At 44.7% G+C, this 22,422-nt stretch overlaps 1 protein-coding gene across 4 annotated transcripts; it reads right to left on the bottom strand.

Annotated features, from left to right (window-relative positions):
* Positions 1–1,882: 1,882 nt before the first annotated feature.
* CEP63 (centrosomal protein 63) lies at positions 1,883–22,422 on the bottom strand. Of its 4 annotated transcripts, XM_074154146.1 has the most exons (14): positions 22,252–22,422; positions 20,362–20,542; positions 18,352–18,447; positions 16,018–16,143; positions 15,031–15,144; positions 12,383–12,616; positions 11,985–12,130; positions 11,074–11,208; positions 10,325–10,439; positions 8,309–8,506; positions 7,603–7,689; positions 5,965–6,170; positions 5,093–5,399; positions 1,883–2,408 (listed from the first exon to the last, which is right to left on the bottom strand). In XM_074154146.1, exons 1-14 carry the CDS (start codon positions 22,293–22,295, stop codon positions 2,250–2,252), a joined length of 2,148 nt encoding a protein of 715 aa, XP_074010247.1. In that variant the 5' UTR covers positions 22,296–22,422; the 3' UTR covers positions 1,883–2,249. The 4 variants fall into 4 exon arrangements, with proteins under 4 accessions (XP_074010247.1, XP_074010248.1, XP_074010249.1 ...); XM_074154147.1 differs by lacking the exon at positions 12,383–12,616 and having other exon boundaries at positions 22,252–22,295; XM_074154148.1 differs by lacking the exons at positions 5,093–5,399; positions 5,965–6,170 and having other exon boundaries at positions 2,250–2,408; positions 22,252–22,295.

Here is a 22,422-nt window from a genome sequence, read left to right as displayed (position 1 = left end):
TGCAGCCCGGGATGTGGTTGGCTTTCTGGGCTGCCAGTGCGCACTGCCGGCTCATGTGGACCTTCTCATCCACAAGCACTCCCAAAACTCCAGGGCATCGTTTTGCCTCGTTGAGCCTCTGTCCTCCTCCTCTCCTGTTGTCCATGCAAAGCAGCTCCAAGATCAGCAGAGCCCATGGCACCGTGTGTCTGGGAGGAGAGAAGGTGGGGAAGGCAGAGCACAGGCACCAGCACAGAGAAGTCATTCAGCAGTTCCCTTGTTGCAAATTTTACTCGTTACATCAAATTTTTACAGCCCTACTCCCCGAACGAAGCTGCTTATTACATGTATTAGGAATTGATAAATACTGTAGGATTATAGCTGCTAATTAAACAAATAGATCATCTTCAGTTTCCCTTCACCTCTGCCACCACGAAGATTAACGGCCAAATATCTCTAAAGGAAAGAGGTATGGAAGCAAACATCACTAATGAGCCAAAACGTCTTCTAAACTTCTGAAAACAGTGCACGGTGTAACTTAACAAATCTTCAGGAAATATATCCTGGTTTGTAAGGTATCGTTTAGAAAACCAGTATTGCCGTCACCACTGAAGGACACGAGGGATCTCCAAGAGTTGTGTCACACCACACTGTGGACCTGCAGGTTCACGCAGGAAAGGGAAACAACAGTTTGTTCTATTCAGCCCTTCAGGTTTTGTCAAAATGCCCCGTGACCAACAAGTCCTTACTTGAGATCTGGATAGTTGAGGTGGGAGTTCCGAATATCGCTTACCTGTGGGCAGCTCTGGGCAGGAACCGAGGCCAACGCTGACTGTGCAAAACACGCGAGCGTGGTTCATCCCCAGCTGCGGGCAGTCCAACGCCTCACTGAATGGATCTGAAGGTTTCACCCTTGTTCAAAGAACTCCAGAAGAAAGCCAAAATAAAAGGACTTGTTGATTCAAATGCTTTCCAGCTCTGGAATGCAGAGTTGCCTGACCAAGTGCAGTCCCATTTTAGGGCATGACAAAGAGGATGCAGCCTGCAGACAGGCATCGCCTTCGCTCAACTCACCTGCCTAATTTGATGTCTGGCTTTTGCACGCCTGTGTTGCTTTTTAATTCCCATTTCTCCACAGCCTTAAACTGTTCAAGGAGAAGGTGAAGCTGACGGAGAGGAAGAGGAAGCTTACAGACATGGACAAGGGATGTCTCCATCCCTAGGTTTGCCTGTACAAAGGCTGTGAAGGCTCAGCCACAGGAAGAACCGCAGAATGCCCTGGAAGAAAGGGAAGTCCATAGGAAACAGGTTCTGCTCACTCATCAACAACTTGCTTTCTTTGAGGAAGGACTGAGCATATTCCTCACAACAGTCACAGATGTATTTTAATGCAGCAATTCAACTGTGTCCGAGACTGCCTAGATTCAAAACAGGCTGATACCAGCTTACCCAGCAGCTGCAATTGCGTCTGCCACACAGATGACTCTCACTTGTCCGTGGGTTCTCCTCCCATTCAATTTCATTCCCAGTTCCAGCTCCTCTCCTTCCTTTTGCGAGAGCTGTGACCACCACCAGGATTCAGCCATTCACTCCTCAGCTATTCTGCAGCACCAGCAATGTGCAAGGCAAGACAAAGACACCAGACACCATACGAACAGTAAAGGGCAGAAGTTCCAAGAACCAGGAAACACTAAGAAATTCTCATTCTAAGGGAAAATTAGCTGGAGAAAATACAGATAGCCTCAAGGAAAGAGGAATTATATTCCTTGTTCCTTGAAGAACATAGCTGCTCTGTGAGGGAAAGGACGGAAAAGGTGTTGATCAAAGTTGCTGATGAGAAGGCAAGATAAGCCGCAAGAGATTTGCTCTATACATTTGTATGAACAAGAAAAGAGGTGTTCTTCCATTCTGTTTTATTTCAATGCTTTTACATGTAAAAAACATACTTAAAATTCTTTACGTTAAAATTAGCAAACGGCTTGCTTCTAAAAAACACAATCCCTTTGTGAGTGAGTGCACAAAGGCACAGCTCTGATGCAGCTGTCTGACCTACAGCAAGCAGACTGAAGTGTTCGTGGTGTAATACCCTCCATCGGATCAAACACGTGAGAGAAGAGTTTCCTTTCCTCGATGTCCATCCTCCCAATTCAGACCAAAGCAGGAGATACGGACTCTCACTCACGCTCCAATGGCAAGTGATTTATAGGTACCTCCCCAGTCACTGTCTGGAACCACATCAGTAAACCAGGATTCAAATTCAGTGAGAAACATTACTCCTGGTGTCCAAATTGTCTCACTATCTTGTCACTCTCTTTTTTCAGTTCCTCAATGTGAGCATTTAGGGACTCCAGGATGTGCTGGGATCTCAGTTCTTCCTCTTCCAGGTATCTTGTCGCTATCGAGTCAACTGAAGCTGTAGGCAGGGGGCACTAAAGGGAAATAAAGGGTTATCAGGTGTTCTCTCATTCCAAGTTTCAGCCAGAAACACTACTGATCCGCAAATCATGCAAGTAAATACGTTTCCTTATGTCTTGTGTCATTTCTGTCCAATAGGACAGACCAAGCACTCAGCTCTCACGCTTGTGTCACAGGTAAATGTCCCTCCCAACAGCCTCCAACCAACAGGGAAAACCTCCCAAGCCTTTGCCAAAACTGCAGGGAGTAAAATCAGTACCTCAGCACACATAACTTTTCCATTCCAGCAGTTCCCCTCTCTAAGGGCTTGCGCTGAACAGAAACGAGCTCTCCCATCTGCCTGCGTAACTATTGCACTTCCCAGGTGGAACCCTGACCACAGAGGGATCAACAGGAATTAACTGTTTACTTGGGGGAACTGGAGTTTCACTTCAATTCCCAGTCCCTCCGCTTCAAATACTGAGAGGGAATGACACGGCGTGAGCAATCACAACGTGAGTCTAGAGAAGGTCACTACAAAATACCACGGGTTTTGTCATGGTTGTGTTAAGGTCTACGTCTTAAGGTCACATGCGTTAAGGTCTACATCGCTATCAATACAGACTGGGGGATGAGGTATTAGAAAGCAGCCCTGAGGAAAGGGACTTGGGGGTGCTGATGGATGAAAAGCTGGACATGAGCAGGCAGTGTGCACTCGCAGCCCAGAAGGCCAATCGCATCCTGGGCTGCATCAAGAGATGTGTTGCCAGCAGATCCAGAGAAGTGATTCTGCCACTATGCTCTGGTGAGACCTCACCTGGAGTACTGTGTGCAGGTCTGGAGCCCTCAATATAAGAAGGACGTGGACCTGATGGAGCGGGTCCAGAGGAGGGCCACGAAAATGATCAGGGGGTTGGAGCACCTCTGCTACGAGGACAGGCTGAGGGAGCTGGGGTTGTTCAGCCTGGAGAAGAGGAGGCTCCGGGGAGACCTCATAGCGGCCTTCCAGTACCTGAGGGGGGCCTACAGGAAGGCTGGAGACAGTCTGTTTACAAAGGCCGGCAATGACAGAACAAGGGGTAATGGCTTTAAACTGGAAAAAAGCAGATTTAGATTAGACATTAGGAATAAGTTCTTTACCATGAGGGTGGTGGAGCACTGGAATAGGTTGCCAAGGGAGGTGGTCAAGGCCCCTTCCCTGGAGACATTCAAGGTAAGGCTCGACAAGGCCCTGGGCAACCTGGTCTAGTTGGGGGTGTCCCCACTGACTGCGGGGGGGGTCGGACTAGATGACCTTTGAAGGTCCCTTCCAGCCCAGAGGATTCTATGATTCTATGATCTTGCTCCTTGTCTTCATAAAAATGGCAGTGAGCTGTATCATCTCAGAACCTGGGTTCCAGGGAAGGGAAAGAACTGTCCAGACTGGGCCAGCACTGGGGATAGCTCTGCTTTCTTTTCTATACCTCCTCTTCTTCCCTGAAATAACAGGAGGTACAGACCAAACTCCCACCGCAGCTCACTGAACACCGCTCCAGTTCAGCCAGCAATGGTCAATCAACTACCCCAGATTTTTACCTTTACAGTCTAGAACTATTCCTGCTACTCAAATCACTTACCCATGTGTTCTTAACTTACAAAAATAACATTTTAAACTAAGCTTAATTTACGAGTCAATGAAGAAAAGCTTCCTGCACAGGGGCTGGCAGGTGAATTATAAAGTTACTAAGGGGCTGCTTTCCCCTACAGAAAACTTGCATCAGTGTCTTGGCAAGAGGAGGTACCTGGTTACTTCTAAATCCTGGAGTCTTGTGGTTTTCCAGTCTTCTATCAACAGCCAGGAACAAAGGGAAGCAGAAAAAAGGCTGCAGATAACAAGCAAATCTCTCCTACCCCACTATTACCTACTGATGAGAATTCTCCTCTCTTAACATTGAAGGAACTGACCTAAAGACTTAAAGGAACTGACTTAAAGAGCCTCACCACAAGGAGGGAGTCCCAGTCAACACCAGGAGAAATATTTGCATTTCCTTAGAAACCTTATTTCTACCTCTCAGAACAAAAAGCAGCACATTCTCTTCTACTAAACATCAAGCCCTAGAGCTTCTCAGACCCTGAAGTGGAACCGCTCGCTCTTCAGTTCCAATCCTGCAATCTGAAGAGTTTCCATTTAGAATATTACCATTCCCTAAGCTCTCAACATTTGTTTTCTGGATGTGCCCACAAGCTACGTAAGTCTTGAAACAATCAAGACCTATTCTTGGCAATAAACCTCATCAAGATGTACAAACCTGACAAGCCCCCGCTTATATGTGCATCACATTCTTCTCTGGGCTCCCCACAAAATAAAAATAGCTGTTGTCACTGCTAACACACAACCAGAGGAGAAAACACTCTGAAGTGGCAGAGTCTAAATACTCTAGTGGCAACACATCTGCAGCAAGGATCAGCACCCAGGATTCTCCCCTCCCTGAACTACTACAGCCCTGTCTGACCCAGGGTATGAGGATTACTCTCAGTGACCCTCTTCCATTCCCCCATTGTCCAAGTATTAACCATCCAGCAGTGATTCTTCCTCCCTGTTTAACATTTGATGTACACCTACAGAATCATACACATACCAGACAAATCGCACATTAAAAATCTGGCTCCTTTTGCCAGATGAGAACCCAGCTATATCCTCAGCTGTTGAATGGCAACCAGCTTCTTTTCAATGGCTTACCAAAGGCACAGATTCTCTCTGATGATTTGAGATGGGCTGCTTAGATGCTTCATCTGCAAAATCTTTGTTTCCACCCAGCACATGGAGCAAAAAATCTGTTCCCAGCGAGGCACCCAAAGCAAGCGACTCTGTGGAGTTCTTCCTGCTGGTCGGGGTGGACAGCTCGCCCGTCTCAGGGGTCACAGTTCTTGTTTCAGCAGCCCCCCATCCCTGGGGCTCCCCTTGATGATGCTGAACAGTCCCGTCAGGTTCATGATGTATTCTCTCTGCTTGTGCATCATGTTTGTGCTGTGCTTCCCGAGTTGTCCTAGAAGGCAGGTTTGAACGCAAAACTGTTGGAGAAGTTTGCCTCTCAGCAGCTGAACTTCAGCAAAAACTTGCACAGAGATAACAACAGAGAGGTTACTAATAGCCCTGCAAATGCAAACTGGCTCTTGTTTCCGTAGGACTTCCACATGCACATCCAGTCTCTAGGGAATTCTCTCTCACTCTTCTGCTATTCTAGATATCAGAAACTACAGTCTGCACATCCTAGTACTGCAAAAGAAAGGAGCACGGCCACCTGGGCCAAATCTAACCCCTTCACCCAAAAGAGCACCGACTGCTTCTCAAGCAAAGAGAAAGGCAAAGGCAGTCAAAAGACAGTCAGATACTCCCTGGCTTTGCAGAACGCAAACCAGCTGGGACTAAAAGCTACCGCATTTCAAGCATAAAGGCAGAGTCCAAACCAGTTCTTGTGCTCTCCCATACATATTATGTGCTGGAGATAGATACTGTACATAAAGCACGTCATTAAAAACCCACACATGCCCAGGTCTTCTGTTCTCCTTCATAATAAGGAAGCAGCATCCTTGGGATCACACAACACTCACCTGTACTGCACATCCCTGGCCTCAGGCTCTTCGTCCTGCATCTGCTGAGCGGTGCCCTCGGCTCCGTCCTGGCAGACCTCCTGGGTGAGCCCCAGTTTTGCTCTGGCCTCTGCGAGATCCTTCCGCAATTGCTGGTTCTCGGACTGTAATTTATTTAGTTCAATAGCATAGTCTTCACTGAGAGCACTCGGGGTGACATCTTTTCCCTAATAGGCAGAGGAGGGCTGAAGTCAAAACTTTGGATTTGCAAGGCACATGGTCGAATCCAGAGGAAAGGCCAGCAAGCAATTCCTTCAAGCACACCCTCTAATCTCAATTTTGACCGGCAAAAGTTTCAAGGCTTTCATAAGAGCAAATCAATGATATATTATTGTGCCTGCATCCAGACAAGCTGTGCTGATCTGCCTGGGAAAGGAAGGCTCTCTCACCACTGGCTGCTTTTGAAAACAGGAAAATACAGACCAAGAATAGTTCAAGTGTATCTGCTTCTGGCTGTAGGCTCACAGGCCTTTGCTAATTTGTTTGCAAGAACACTTCCAGATCCCCTCGCTCAAATTAGCAAAGGCCTATGGTAATAATTACAAAAGGCTGTGCATACACATCCACCCACATGGGGTGACCCATAGCCCTTTAGAAACTTCCACTGGTAAAAGTGAATTACTTTTTTTCTTTTGGAAAATCTGAACAACATTCTTCTCCCCATCTTCTCCCTGGGGCATAATTCCCATTCTTTCTACTCCTGTCACACTCACACTTTCTTTTTGCCAAGTCTGTTAAATTTAGATACTTAATTCATTCTCGTCACTGCCGTATCTAAGGTCTTTCCAAATGTGCATTAGAAGAACCTGGCCAAGATCAGTAGCTCCTGTACCACGGAGGTGTGGGGTCTTTTTTCTTGCTTTGCACTTTGCTATCAAGTTTTCAGTCAGGCAGGCAGGAAAAAGCCCACCAGCCACTTCAAGCACAAAGGAATGGGGCCTTAGGTCATTTCAGTCTCAAATCAGCTCTCGAGAAAGCTTTGTTTTTTCTCCATCTCACCAGTCACAAGCTTCTGTTCAACACTTTCCCCGAGAACTTGGCATATTGGATAATCACTCCAAACTAATATTAAAGAGCTGAGTATTTCCTTCCCACAGCTCTGACAGGATAAAAGCTCTGATGATACATTCCCATGAGGTTTTCAGCTGTCTGAATCCAGTCCTTGCCCCCTGTGAGGCATCCGTTCTGATTTATGTGAGACAGAACTTGCAAACCAGCCCTTTCTTCCTCCCCTCCCACAAGCACTAAAACCAACCGCTTCAAGGAATTATTCCTGCCAAGACTGTGCCTCTTCCACACAGGATCCTTTTCTCCCCTCTGCACAAGGTGGCCTCAACTAGCCTCAAGAGTGCCACGTCAAGAGGAGCCCACCACAGCGGGAAAACTGAGATGAGGGCTCTGCTTCCACAGTTCTCACTACTCTGTGAGTAGTCTGTGTATTTCTGGGCCCGTTTCCTCACAAATTGTATTTTTCGCTTAGGTTTTAAGTTCACTGAGCCCTACCACACATTTTGAGAGGCCTGGGCAAAGACTATTACTGTCCCCAGGTAGGGGACACACAACACGAGCCCCTGCCCATCTCTGGTCCCTAATGCATACCTCTAGCATACCGCACTCCATTTTTTCCAGCATCTCTGAGAGATGACGGTTCTCCAGCCTCAAGGTTTCCAGCTGGACCAGAATTACCTGAGGAAACAGAAACAAACAACAAGCTCAGAAAAAAAGAACACAACACGTACCCACAACATCCTGCAGGCATCTCACAGAATCACAGAATGCTATGGGGTGGGAAGGGACCTCTGGAGATCATCTCCTCCAACCCCCTGCCAGAGCAGGTTCACCCAGAGCAGGTTGCACAGGAACGTGTCCAGGTGGTTTTGAATGTCTCCACAGACAGAAACTCCACCACCTCTCTGGGCAGCCTGTTCCAGGTCTCTGCCACCCTCAATTCAAGCATGAGTACAAAGCATGTCCTGTTCTGCAGGGACCCTACAGAAAAGGCCATACAAATAACCATGCACAGTTGTCGTTTACTTGTGTTTTCAAAGATGTCATCTTCCAGGCCTAGTTAGCGTGAGTGATCTCAAAGAATTCTGTGGGACTGTCAGTCCCAGGTTTCAAAGGAAGGAGGAAGACAGATTCAGTGAACACCGTAAATTAGAAGATTTCATCAGAAGGGTCTCAAAGCCTTTGTTCAAAGGCTGAAGAGAGAAGGAAATTATTAACATAGCTAAAACCTAGGGTGGTGTTCCAAGCCTTCAGATCCCTTAAGGAGACAGCATAAGAGTCTTCTGCCCTTTTTTACCCTGTGCTCCACTGCTTTCCTCTCTGCTCTTTCAATCTCTGTTCTCAGCCGTTGCTCTAGGTCTGATGTGGAGCCACTTGCAGACGCAATTGTGATGTCCCGCTGGTGTAACTCCTGCGTCAACCTGGAGATTTCCCTTCTCATCCCTTCTAGCTCACTGCTGTGAGTTTGTTCCGCCTGAGAGAGCTGCTCTTTCAACTGGAGGAAGATATGCACACACCACCCATGAGCTTTTAAAAGATGTTTCAGCAAAAAAGGACACAGTAATATGAAATTTAAGTACAGGAAAACAAAAAGCTTTGTGTAACAAGCCCTCCGTGCATGCTTGTCCTTCTTGATTGAAAACCACCTCATCCCAATCCTTTTCCACACCATAAACTGCCAACTGGCACAAGACATGTGACATGCTGTGGAGTACTCCAGAAGACCCATAATTGATCAAATCAGGGTCTCTTTAGCTCACCATTGTACCTCCATGGCCGACACCAGATACCCGGTGTTTTACCATAACTGGGCAAGCACTTCCAGAGGCAGAGATGGTATCTTTAAATAGCTCTAGCCAGACTTTTCCTCCATGAATTTGTCCTAAGTCTCTTGAATCGATATTAGCTTGTAGCAACTAAAGCTACCCATGGCAAATTTCCACAGGCCGGCTATGCACAGGGTAAAAATATACCTCTTTGTTTTCATAACTCCATTTGATGACCACTAGTCCCCGTGTTATGAGAGAATAATCATTCTCTATTTACTTTCCACATGACAGGCATGATTTTATTTTTAGTACGTTCAATCTCATTTATCTCTTTTCCAGCTTGGTAAGACCTACTCCATTCAGCTGTTCCTTGTATTAAAAAAAACCACTCTGTCCTTTTGGTCATCTTTTTCCATTCCTTACCTTGTTTTATTCAATCCTTTTTGAGATGGCAGACCTGAACTGCATACAATATTCCGGTAGACACACCGTATATTTATTCAGTGACATAAGAGAACAACAACATAGCATAATTTCTTCCCTAGTACTCCATTCCACTAGCCAAAAATATTAACCACCCAAACCTCCAGCATTTTTTTCTCAGAATTACAAGCATTTTAGAAAATTGAATCAGATGATCTCTGCCTAGCCATGTAAATACCATACACACAGTGATTTATCTCCATGTCACCTCAATGCCTCCCAAGTATATAAAATAGAAACAACCATAATAAATCTCTCCTTCCTCCCCAGCAGCCTGTAGGAGATTCATTTACTGTGTGGCTGTTTAGGTGTGTAACCAAGCACACATCTCTGGCAAGATCTGCACTTGTGTACATTCAGAATAAAGGATGAGGGATTTTCACAGAAGTGAGGTTTTTCACTCAAGCCCAATAAGGTTTCTGCTCTAACCATGCTCCAGTGGAAGCTCTCACACTAACTGACCTAGACCATTATTAAAAGGCAAGCCTTTCGGAGGGCTCGCCTCCCTCGGGTGCACAGAGCACGGGGGTGAGGTCCTTGGGGCAGATGAGCTGCTCCATTTCTTCCAGCCCCGAGTTCACATCTAGGCATCAACTCTGAAATAAACTCCCTTACTCACATATGGATTAGAACACATGTGAAAGCCCTGTCTCAAGCGTGATAGGACACACTGCAGCAAAACCCATTCTCTCCCTGTTCCTTACCCTGTTGGGAGTCTGTATTAGGCTTAAACTCAGGATTCCAGGCCTTCTTTGCCTATTTGCCCCTCCGGCACTAATTTAGTATCTCCACGCTGTAGGGAAGTACTGCGTGCACAGGGGGAGGCCTAAGAGGTGCTCACAAAGCAAACCTCACAGCCACGTACAGAAACCTGCAAACCCACCTGCTCAACTCCTCCTCTGCCAGCTCTGCTCCTCGCCCCTCAGCACTCCTGGCATTCCATCCCACTTGGAGCTTTGCTACCCGTGCGCTGCGGGCTCTGCTGGGGCACCTGACACACACGGGAAGAGCTGACTCCACAGCTGTGCCCTTCCCACTCTCCAGGAACAAAGCACCATTACCTTTTTAATCTCCGCCTTTGACTCAGCACGGTGTTCTTCCATTGACTGCAGCTCTTTGATATTCTCATCCAGCTCTTCGCTCAGCTGCGCACACCTTGCATTTGAAGACACCAGGCTGGGTGCCAAACGTAAAACTACAGATTAGAATACCCGCAAGGGGGAGGACATGGTCTGAGAAACTTTGATCATCCAAGCAGTCTCCTGTGTCCGTCAAAACAGAAACCGGACTCTTAACCTAGAAGTTTCTTACCAATCCTTTGATTTTGTTTACCGAAATCATTTCAAAAGAGATCAGGAAGCTGATCTTACAGATAACAGCTGTTTCTTGTTTGTTTCTTTACCATGGTAAGATTACAAATTTCCCATGCAAACATTAGTTTGAAAACCACAAACTCGGAGAGGAAGGCTTGTCTATAATCCTTGTTTCACAGTAAGGTCTAGATCTGGTTCTTACCAGCTGACCAACAAAGGCTCCTTACCCTATTCCCAGTGAAGGTGCTAAGCCCAAGCAAGCTAAAACACTGAGAACACCCACACTGTGCCGTGAAAAGCAGCCAACCAATTAGCAAAACAGCCTCACTATTAAACGGCAAAATGAATAGCATTTGATTTCTTCAGCCCTTTGATATTTAAAATAAGCCTACAAAAAAAATCAGTGGGACTCGTTAACTCGATGAATACAATGTATTAGATATTATGTTATTATCCGAGTCTCATTGCACATCCAGGGAAAGCAAGCAGTGGGTTACCTGTTCTCAAGATGAGTCACCTCTGACTGCAAGTGCTGTTCCTTCTTCTGGGCAACATCCAGCTGCAGCAGTATATGCTCCAGCTCTAGCCCTGGGGAAGACAATTGCTTCTCCTGCAAGCGTTCCTCCAAAGCCCTAAGCAGAAACATGAACTTTAATCTCAGTACAAATTGAGTCATGCCCGAGTTCACTAATACAGGGAACATAACCACCGTTTTCTTGGAATTCTCTGAAAAATACATAAAACCCAACATTTGGTGACACCTGCGTGCGCTGTGAACGCGCAAACATGTCAGCTGGATGACAGCCCCCTGTTCGAGCTCAGGCTGATTGGAAAAGACAACATCCTATTTTCCTCAATCTCCCTGCCATTAGCAGACATCCAGCCGGCAAGAAACGGTGGGGCTGTTGGGTAACACACGCCAAAACCTTCTGACACGGCCACCAGAACCCTAGAGCTCTTGCGTGTTGCCAGCGCAGAAGGGGAAGGCCGAGATGATTTTGTCACATATGTAGTTACCTTACCCAAGGTAACTCATTAAATCGGTGAGAACTCTCACTTACGTTAATGAGCACGTTATCAAATCCTGAAAGGCCTCCAGCGTTTGACTGAAAATGCCTGAGGGGAAAAAAAAGCTAAAAAGCTCAAAAGCCCTGTGCTGCCTCCAGAAACCTAGCTGAGTAGAAAGCTGATTCCTTCCACATTCTTCAAAATCCAAAGTTTGATTTCAAAAGCAATGCAATTTGGCAAATGCTGCAAGGAAGCACAGAAACTACAGCGTACAATTCTATATATCAACCACCACAGATCCAGCCGTATGAAAATGCTTCTCCCATCCTTAGTGGGAGAACCTGGAATATAGATTTGGATTCAAGAGCACAAGTACCAACCAGGGAGGCACAGACACTACCTGATGAGGAGTTCTTTTGTGTGAAGAGTTTCAGTCACCCTGGCCAGCTCTTTCTGTAACTGTTCCTGGTGCAGCTTGGAGCTGTCAATGAAATCTTCTTGAGACTGCAAGGTGGCTCGAAGTTCCATCTTCTCATCCTGTAGCACCTGCACGGGAGGGAGAAGGCATTACTGATGGACCAAATCAGTTTGTTGTAATGCCATGAGAGGTTGATCAGATTTTTAAGGAACCCTTGGAAATACTGCAGAGCACCACACGGGTATAAAGCCAGCTTTGAGGCCAATCAGGAACCTTACAATAGCTCTAGAAAGAGAGAGAAGCTCTGGGATGAAGAGCCTTCCTGCCATGTCTCCCAAGCACTGCTTTACATCCAGTTTCCTAACAGTTCCTCCACTGACCTCTAACATTTTCTTGGATTGCCTTAATTCTTCTTGAACCCTTTGCTGATCTTCTAGAATCATGCGATTGTTTTCAGTCAGGTCGTCCACTCTCATGTTAAGCCTCTCCACCTCCAGCTCGTTGGCACAGATAGCATCATTGGCCCTCTCCAGCTTGTTGGTTAAGTGCTGGATCTCCGAGCGACTGGCCAGCTCCACTGACTCCAGAATCTGCTTCCGATTGGCAAGCTGAGTCTGCCAAGAGCAATTGGTTTGCATTAAAGCTAAATTATAGAAAACACAGTGTATCAAAACTACATTCAAAACAACTACTGATTTCTGTGGGGAACAAGCCACGTTCTCAAAGTCAGTAACACGACCTTTCAGGGATTAGGGAACGCATTGTTTCAGGGTTACAAGATGGGTAAAACTTCTGAAGGAAAATAGAACAAAAAAAAACCCTGAGGAGCCACTCTGATTCCAAAAGGGAATCTGGGAAAAGAGGATCTCGCATCACTCAAGTTGTGAGTTCATACTCGAGTACGAACTAAGAACAAAGCTGCCTACTATTTTTTGCTCATTAACCTACGGCTAGACCAGGAGAGATGGCAGCAGGGAAGGAGGTTTGTAAATACCATACACAAGCTAGAGATTAACCCAGTCGTTAATTCCACACCAGGAGAGAAAGCAGGTCTTGGTGCACAATGGAAAAAAAAAAAAACAAAAAACACAACCACCAAACAGATGAAAAAACGAACTGGATGTAACAGTCAATTATGTTTTGCTTTACACAGTAAATATCTGCTTCTAACAGCTTGCGAGAACGCTCACTTTGAATGTTTTATTGTTTTAATGGCAGACAAAAAAAAAAAAGTTATAAGGAACGTATGACTAGCAAACAATACATGCTCTATTATTTATAGGCACAATACTTTTATTTCATAGCATTTTTTTCCACATAGCTAGCTGGTGAAATTTAACAAGCCAGCTCTCATATAAGCTTCTAAGAATACTCACTTCACATATTCCCTTTTTCTATAGTACCTTGTAATTTTTAAAGGCTGAAACAAAATATTTGAGTAGTCCTTTACTCCCGATTTCTAAGAGTAGCGATTCCTGCCAGCTCCAGAATCACCACATGCCTTCATTTACTGCCTGGCACATAATGCCTCATAACTGAGAAAACTATAGGAACTGTGCATTTGGAAGGCTATGGTATAATTTTGATTACAGCCTTTTCATTATTTGAATAGCCGTGACAAAAAACGTAATCAAGAGGGGCAAGAGTTTAAAGCACAGCCTTTCTCCACCCAGGACTACCTGAACATTTATTTCTGCATTAAGGAAACATTTAAGATATCTCTTATTTCCAGCCACAGAATGTGCAGGACAGCACAGGATTCCAAGTTTCACTTGCTGACTTTAAAGGCTGTGGGTGTTACAGGGAGGTGCTCATCCTTAGGTGAGAAGCCCAGGCTGCCCCAGCCTGCGCTGAGAGATAGGAGGGGAAGCCAGCTGAAAGAGAAAGGGGAAACACTCCATGGTCCCAGAAAAACAACTAAGCATATGAAAATGAATAGAAACATCCAAGGCAAAAATTTAGCCCTTTCATGCTGGGCTTTTCAAGGAAATGGAGCATTCAGGCAGTCTGTTCACAGTACCTATGCACCTAAGTCATCTACACCGCTTAGGAAAAATTTCCCCAAATTCCTGTTTTTCTGCTGCACAGTGAGAAGAGTTTCTCTGCGCTCCAGTGTACCAGCCCGCACTCCAAGGACACATCTGTTCCCAGACAATGGAGCTATCAATGATACAAAGACAGCGGAGCAGCGAGACCTTCTGCTCAACGGCTCTCTCTGCATTTGTAGATCTCCTGGTGTCAGCCTCTCACAAAGCCCCCGTCAGAGCCAGCGTCAATCCTGTCATCACAAACTTCCTCCTCGCGGGAGCTTCCACTCAAGAGCAACTCAGGAGCCCATTAAGTGCAAAGCCCCCAGCAAGAGCTTCTTATCAGTGTCTGCTGTGATTGTGTCAGTGTGACTTCACAGCTGTGCTCTAGGTCAATTCATCTTGCTCTGCTGCAGCATCGCTAACTCACTGAGCGATCAGCTTTTCAGGAACAGCAGCCCCACTACTTCTTCTTGCCTTTAAGAGACTTTAAAAAAGATGAAAAAAAAAAAAAAAAAAAAGAGGGGGGCTGAAACCTGCTATTACTTCAGTACTTTGCAGAAGTATCTGTCATAGAGAAGACTATTTTCCAACATCATCCTCTGAGCTGGACCTACAAGGTACATATTTAGCTACTGGCAGGTACGCAGCTTTGAATTAGACAATATGATGTAACAGCTATTTTAAAGTGTCATATGCTGTGGTCTCTGCCTTCCAAGGAAAGCTTCATCCTACCGTCTTCTCTACTAATTGGAGGGGTAGAGAGGCGGCAGGAAGAGCTGCACGAGGTTTATCTAACTTCTGTTGACAGACTCCAGATCTTTTTTCCATACAGCACTTATACAAGTAAACCTTATTCCACTGGGACATTAAAAGTCATTTCAATGGCAACCTAAGCTGGATTCAAGCCTGAGAGATTTCATTAGTCTCTCCCCCCCCTCCTTTCCCTCCCACCCGCTGCCACAAACAAAACAAAAACTTTCAGCACAAATTAATTGTACCTGAATGAGCTCAGACTGCTCAGCCAAAGCCTTCCTCTGCGCTTCCAGCGATGCCACCTGCTGCTGGTAGAGCAAGCGCTGCTTCTCCCAGTCAAGTGATTTTTGACGAAACTCCTGCAAGGACAGCAGGGGTGGCTTGGAGCAGTACGTCCATGCAGTTGACAAGAAGGGCCCCCTTCTAGTTCGTATCCATGTTTGCTTTCTCTCTCCACCACATCCTCACGCACCTTTCCCCACAGCAGGGATCCCATTAGCCAGTCATTTGATGCACCAACTCAGCAGTATAAAACCCCTCACATACTGTGCTTGCTCTATTTCGTTCCCTCCCGAGTTAAAACGTCAGTGTCAATTACTGCTGTTTACAAATGTTAAGTGCTAACAGATTCATGGCTAGTTTCATGGATTTGCTGTCAGAGGTTTAACAATTCCAACTGTCTTTAGCTTCCAAAACATGCTGCTGTTGAAATCACTAAGACGGCAAGTATGAACTACAGAATGTTAATGCTAATCTCTGCTCCAGAAATTGGACACTACATCAGTCAGATGTGTTTGTTACCCACATCTTTGGGGTGCAGCAGAAGAAAATTGAGTGCGGTTGAGCTCAGCATAGCAGAAAGATTAAAAGATGGGACGGGGTTGAGAAGAAGCATGACAAGTAGCTCCCTCCTCCTCAAAGAAGTGAGATGACAACCTCACCACACTGGAATTCATTCCAGTCACATCATTAATTACCCTTCCAGCACCTTCTTCCTTCTATTTAGTCTACAAATAAGAACAGCAGCATAGTTTATCCTGGGTACTCAGAGGCCTCAACGCAGCAAACTGCCTTTATTACACAAGCAGTTGAGAAGAGCTACGCCTGGAGAGTAGATGGAGAGTGCTTTTTAAGCAGGATTCAGAGTCCACTTCCTAGTTGACTATTCAGTCACCACCGAAGCCCAGAAATACGTACGAACTCTGATTAGCACTTCCCTTTTCACTACGTACCTCCAGCTTCCTGGTCAGTCGGCTCATTTCAAACTGGTCCTCCCCTTGTCTCTTGTGAGCTTCTTCTCTGGTTTCTCTTAATTGTTTCTTCTGCAGCTTCTCATAGCTCCTCCTCAGCCTGGACAACTGCAAGGAATTCAGTGAAAGAGACAACTTTGTTCAAGGACCCTAAGGCAAGAATTAGACAGCACTGTGAAAGAAGGCACACAAAATGGCTTCACACAAACAATTCCCCTAATCAAGGCCACACAGCTTGCAAGCGAAGGCTTCTATTTGTATAATGAGCCTATTATACCGACGGGATTGCAAAATATGCCGAGTTGTAGAAAAGGAGCAAGATGCCACTGAAGTCATGACATCAGCAGCTCTAATTAGACCCCTGTCTTACCACACGACTATAATATTGATAAGACAAGAGGTTTATGTGTGGCTGTCAGTGCAGAAAGAGCATGGTAGCCCCCTCTCCACAGGTGGCTCCCAGACACAGCAACAGCAGGCACTACCCGTGGTTGATATCACACAGAGGAGACGGGGTGGGGGGATAGTTCTACACACAAGTACAATTTCTTACGTGATTAAAATACACTCGTGAAGCTCAGGTGGGAGCTGCAACCCTTCCGCTTAGTGGGAAAAGGAAAATTTGAGAATCGCCGTTATACATAATATCAACACTACTTCATCTGTCGTTTTCTGCTTAGATACACCATGTATTTCACAATGAGGGGAGAATGCCAACAGAAAATATCACTCCTACGCCTACTGCTAGAATGCTAAAGTCATATCAGAAGCAGGAATGAGGGAAAAACTCTTGACATTTAAATGACCCTCTGAGCAAATAATCGCTTGCAACTTGCACAGAATTTTCCATTTGATGAGCTCCCTCCAAGTTGGCTATTAAATAAATTAAGTTTCCAAACGGCCACACAAATTTGAGAAGTCATCATTCCCATTTTACTGATGGGGAAAGCCAAGCCCATGGATGAACAGAAGGACGTGAGAAGAAAAAACATCTGAATCAAGACCTCGTGAGCTGGTCACAAAGGGCTCTCCAGAGCCCTGAGTCAGCAAAGTACTGAGGCATGTTCAGTGGGACTGGAAAGATGGACATCTTTTGCCAAACACGTCAGGAGCTTACAGCCTTATTCCTTCACCAATCTCAGTGAGTAAGACACCGTACCTGTAATTTTACTGGTAATGGTGGTAAACCGAGACAGAGAGATTTTCTCCAAACAGTACTAGGAACAGAAGACTGAGGAATATTGGAGCTTAATACCTTAATACTGCGTGGGTAAAATACCAACACATTGCAATTTTGGCCACAACACACACACTGTATTTTAGCCTTAGCAATTTAGGCAGATGTGCCAATGCACCCCAGCTTTGCTTTGCAGCTTATCCACAATTCCAGTGGGAACATCTCGTGAACGAAGACTGTTAGTCATACCGAACAGTAAGGTGTTTTAAATGAGGACAGATGCCTTCTGTCATCAAAGCAGAGGCTACCAAATTAATTTAACTTATGGCTTACAGCGAGCATGAGCTAGGCCCAGCCCTCCAGAGAAAACAGGTCAATGCTCACTAGCTGTTCATGCCATTTAACTCTACTGCTGCCAAGCAAGTGGAGACAGGCAAAGAGTTAAGGCATAAACATGGAATGCTGTTGTACCACCTGCAGGACATTCCACATGTACCACCTTGCGGTGAAATCAGAAGCTTTTTTGAGATGAAAGCTCTGCAATTATTTTCAAAAAATATTTTCTAAGTATACTTAGTTTTCATTAAGTGTATTAAGACTAATACGCCTCGAGAGAACAAAATCCTTACCAACGAAATCCAAGTCAATGGAGGCCAAAAGATGAGACTACATACCATGCTCATCTCTTCATCTCATAGGATCAAGGCCAGTTACACCACCACCCTTTTTTAATTTCACAAAATGCTGAAGGAGCAAACTGCTGCTGCCTGTACCCATGGCAACTTCAGAATAAGCACGATGGTGACTACGATGGGTGAAGACAGGACAATTTTGCAGTAAACTTCTGCAAATGTCTAACACATGAAAACTGCAACAATACATCTACTACACATTTCTACTCCCAACAGTCTTCTGTTCGTCACCAAGTCCCTCTGAAGTGCAAAAAACAGGCCTAATGAAGCATAAAAATATTACTTTGTTTCCGCCCAATGCTCTTTTTTGTAAGAGCATAAACATTAAAAGAATGGGAAGTTTTAGAAGCATGGCATTTAAACAAAAGCAATGACATAAAGCATTTCACCTATCAGATCATATATCAAGGGGGAACTAAAACCCAGTCTTCTCTTTTTGCAACTCACCTCCTCTTGAAATTTCTTCAGCTGCTGTTCATATTCTCTAACCATCTCCTGTTTGGCTTTTTCCATGTCTGCTACCTGGTGACGCAACGTGCCAACCTGAACCAAGAGTTAAGAAATAAATAAATAAAACAATACAAGTGGACTTTATTGTCAGTAGGTACTGGGCTTAGTTTTCATTTCATAAATATACATTATTGTAGGAGTGGTAAACGACTATTAAAAGATCCTAATTCTGTTAACAACTGCACATTTCAATGGGGTCACACACTATGAATCAGACTAAGTCTATCCCTAAGTCTTTGGCAGGCTGGGGCCAGAACTGTTTCTGTTCTGGCTTCTTGTTTTGAGCCAGTTTCTGGCTTTCATTTTTTGTGATGAAACTGACAGTTTGGGGCTTGTGTCAAAAGGCTATTTTTATTTGGTATTTTCATCAAATTCTTCATAAAAATGCCTTATGATTTCAAGCTATCTACCAAGAGAAAAAGTGGCTATGTATTTTATCTTACTACGCTGAGGTGAAGCAGAGATTGCAAATAACACATGGAGATGAGAAGGACAAAGAAAGAAATGGGACTTTGAAATTAATGGCAAGACTTCCCTTACATCGATTCGACTTCTCCCATGACTGATTTTTGGGTTGGGTCTTTTTCCCATTCACAACCCAGAGTGGCCACCTTTATAACTGCAGGTCCAAAAGACACCAAGCCAATACATTAAAATTAAAAGAAATCACCACAGAAAATTCATTAGAGTAAACCAAAAGCATGCAGAAGCAGTAGTGACTTAACCATAGTTTACAGTTCAGTTTTGAAATCAATGTTCGCTTTTGGTGGTAAGAAATATTTCAAAAGTGCCTGGAGAAAACACAACTGACAATAACAATGCTCATCTATATGATGAAAATCACTGTTCTTGCAAATAAAAATCCTGTGGCAGGACTCCAGATTTAATAACTCTGTAATCAAAGACATTCACTCCAAAACTTGCCACGTGGACCAGTAGAAGCACCTGACCACATTAACAAGAAACTACAGAGTTCTTAACCCACTCTTGCCGCAACCTCTCACATTTCTCTTTATTTTGCTAGATTCCACACCAAATCACTAAAAGCTACAGCAGTACTTGGGTAATTCTGAAGATGTAGTATGGTTGTACAGGCACCCAAAAACCCCAACGGCTTGTACAGTTATCTGCTGGCTTTCAACCCAAGAAGTCAAAGCAACTTCCTCAGAGAGCTGCCAAAATACAATTTGTAGCACGAAGTCTGCCAAAAGATAGAATACAGTAACTATAAAGAGAAACACTTCCAGAAAAAAAAGCCCATGTGGCTAGATCTTAAGATACAGCCACCCAGACTCCTGCTGGTTTCCTCTGATCCAAGGAAAGAGACATCAGTTCATTTGCACAAGAGAAGGTTTATGGCCCGCATCCTATGCAAAAACTTCACTTACTGATACTTCTCCATCAATACAGAAAATTTTTGCAGTCCCCCCAGTAAGCCTTTAATTAAAGGCTACAAAACCTGAGCTGCATAAAACAGCCCTTGGAGAACCTACCAGCAACATCTTGATGTAGTTTACCCTACCAAATGTTTTTTCTGCCAATGAATGCAGGTTGCTGGGCTGTGGATTACTCCTGTATCCAGATTCGATGTCTCTGGGTTCTCTCTAGAAACTGTGACAACTCAATCTGTGGACTTCCACCGACCCTTAGGGAGCTGATCACTTGACTTTGATTGAATTACGAGCCTGGCACCTTGTTCCAACAGGCTCCTTTATAAACTCTATTCCTCATTTCCAATTATGAGACAGGCTCCTGTTTGGCTTAGCACAGCTATTTACTAAAGTTAACCCCTTGCTTTGGCTTAGCATTTAAACATTAAAAAATAAAATAATCAAAACTAATGAAACAATACCCAAACCACTCTGAAATTCACATTCAGTCTTTATATTGTAACACAGAAAACACAGGGGTTGACACCAATCAGAAAACAGTATGAACTTGAGGTACCTCCTTATATTTCTCCTGCAGAGCAGCCCTGGCAGAGGAAAGTTCCTGCTCCCGGACACTCAGGCAAGCTTCCAAAGCCTGCGTCTGCCCTTCCCATTCAGATTTCTTGTGGGCCACCATAATGTCGATCTGCTTCATCAGCTCCTGCAGCTCAGCCTCGCAGGAAGTCAAGAACCCACCACTGGAAGGGAAAGAGCTGGAAGTTACAAAGCGGGCACCACTCAACTCAGGTACAGTGTCCCATTGACAACAAAGTCTGCAGAACAAACCGATGGGCACCAAGGGACCAGCTCTGCATGCGTAGTGCTTTGAACTCCATGCAAATCAGCTTGTGGAGAAATATACTTAATATTTACACGCCCATCCCATTCTCTAATGCAGTATCATCGCTAGGCAGAGACCTAAATTTGGCAATGACCAACAAAGAATACTTGTGAAATCCCAGTAAGAACAAATGACCTACACACGTCAAATGTCTTGCAGAGAACCATTACAAGCACCTATCAACTCTTATCCCTTTGTCTCGGCTCTGTGCATTATCTAAGCAAACCGCAGCATGTTTTATCCATATTTCGAATTTGCCTTAATTGCTCTCCAGGCAGAGGCATCTTATACCGAGTTGCAGTCACCAGAGAAATCTTAGAGCCAAGCTAACAGTTCCTGAAAACAGAAGTTTATCACAAATGCAGACAAACCCCTAAGTAGAGGGGGTTGGATGACAACATGATAATGAAGAATAAAACATTCGCAATCCATTGGGGAGAGCATGCTCCCTAGCGACGCTGCAATTTCTAATTTGGTGCAGTAATTATTGAAGCCAATCCAACTAACTCCTCTAAAACTTCACAAGCTGCTAAGCCAGGGACAATATTCAGGCTTGCGAGATAGAGCCCTAGAGGGTGGTGAACTCCATGATGATCTTTACCCCTTTAATTTGCCTGTCAAACAGGAAGCACCGAAAAGAAATGGAAATCAATAGGGTAAGGGATTGAAATTTCTCTGTTCCCCCAGAGCATATGCACGCTTCGCAAGTTGGCAGTTTTTCTATAGGGAAAGAAATACTTCTTAAAGGAGCCAAAATCAGTTAAATTTGAAGTTCACCCTGCCCTGCGAGTTAAACAAAAATTAGCAGCTATTATGCAAAGCAAGAACGTTTCCCTCACAGCATCTGCTAATATAAAACTAAGTCTAAACTTGATTTCTGCAACCAGTTATCTGCAGAAGATATGGTATCACTAAACTTGGGTCACGTTCGCAAAGATGACTATGAAAATGGCATCAGGGACTTTTGCTTCATGCTTGTTTAACATGTAAACCACTTTTTTCCATTATTGGCACTACAGTCTCTCCCTGGGATCAAAGTCTAGATACTTTCACCTAAGACAGCATTAAGGGTTCTTCAGAGATGAATGGGACTGCAGGTTCAGCACAAGCAGGAAATAATCAGATGTTTTCAATGAAAACAGATAACAATGTCATGTCTCGTTAACCTTGCAAGGCTGTTACCAAAAATAATATTTATTCACACCTTTAATTACTACTGCCCCTGATGTTAGAAGACAAGAAGGGTTTACAACAACAACAACAAAAAGAGGTAAGGTTTTCAGGAAGATGCAAAATCAAATTTCTAACAATTAAGACCGTAATACCTGATAAGTGATTACTGCAACACCAGCTTACCCAGTGACTTTGCTTCTGCATCAGCTGAAGGCCACCACACACTGTATTTGTCCACCAGCGTGTGCCAGTGGACAAACTCCAAAGCTCTTAAATAATAAGCAACGTCAGCTTTGCCTGATACCAGAGGATTTGACTCTGAATAAGAGGGAAAGTTAATACTTAAATGACTTTGAATGACTGGTGTATACTGGTATACTGGTGCATACGTACCTCCCCTGCCCATTTCTCTTCATTCCTTCCAGCAAAGCCTCCATCACCAAACCCTGGTGCCTTCAGCAGCTAGGAAAGCACACAAAAGCAGTGGTCACCCATGGCAATGTACAACCAAGGCTACTTCTCCATCCAGCAGCAGAACAAGCAGAAGTCCACAGAGGAAAGAAG

This window comes from Numenius arquata, chromosome 9 (assembly GCF_964106895.1).
Source record: "Numenius arquata chromosome 9, bNumArq3.hap1.1, whole genome shotgun sequence".
Classification (NCBI taxonomy): Eukaryota; Metazoa; Chordata; class Aves; order Charadriiformes; family Scolopacidae; genus Numenius; species Numenius arquata.
This window is presented reverse-complemented; position numbering and strand designations above follow the sequence as displayed.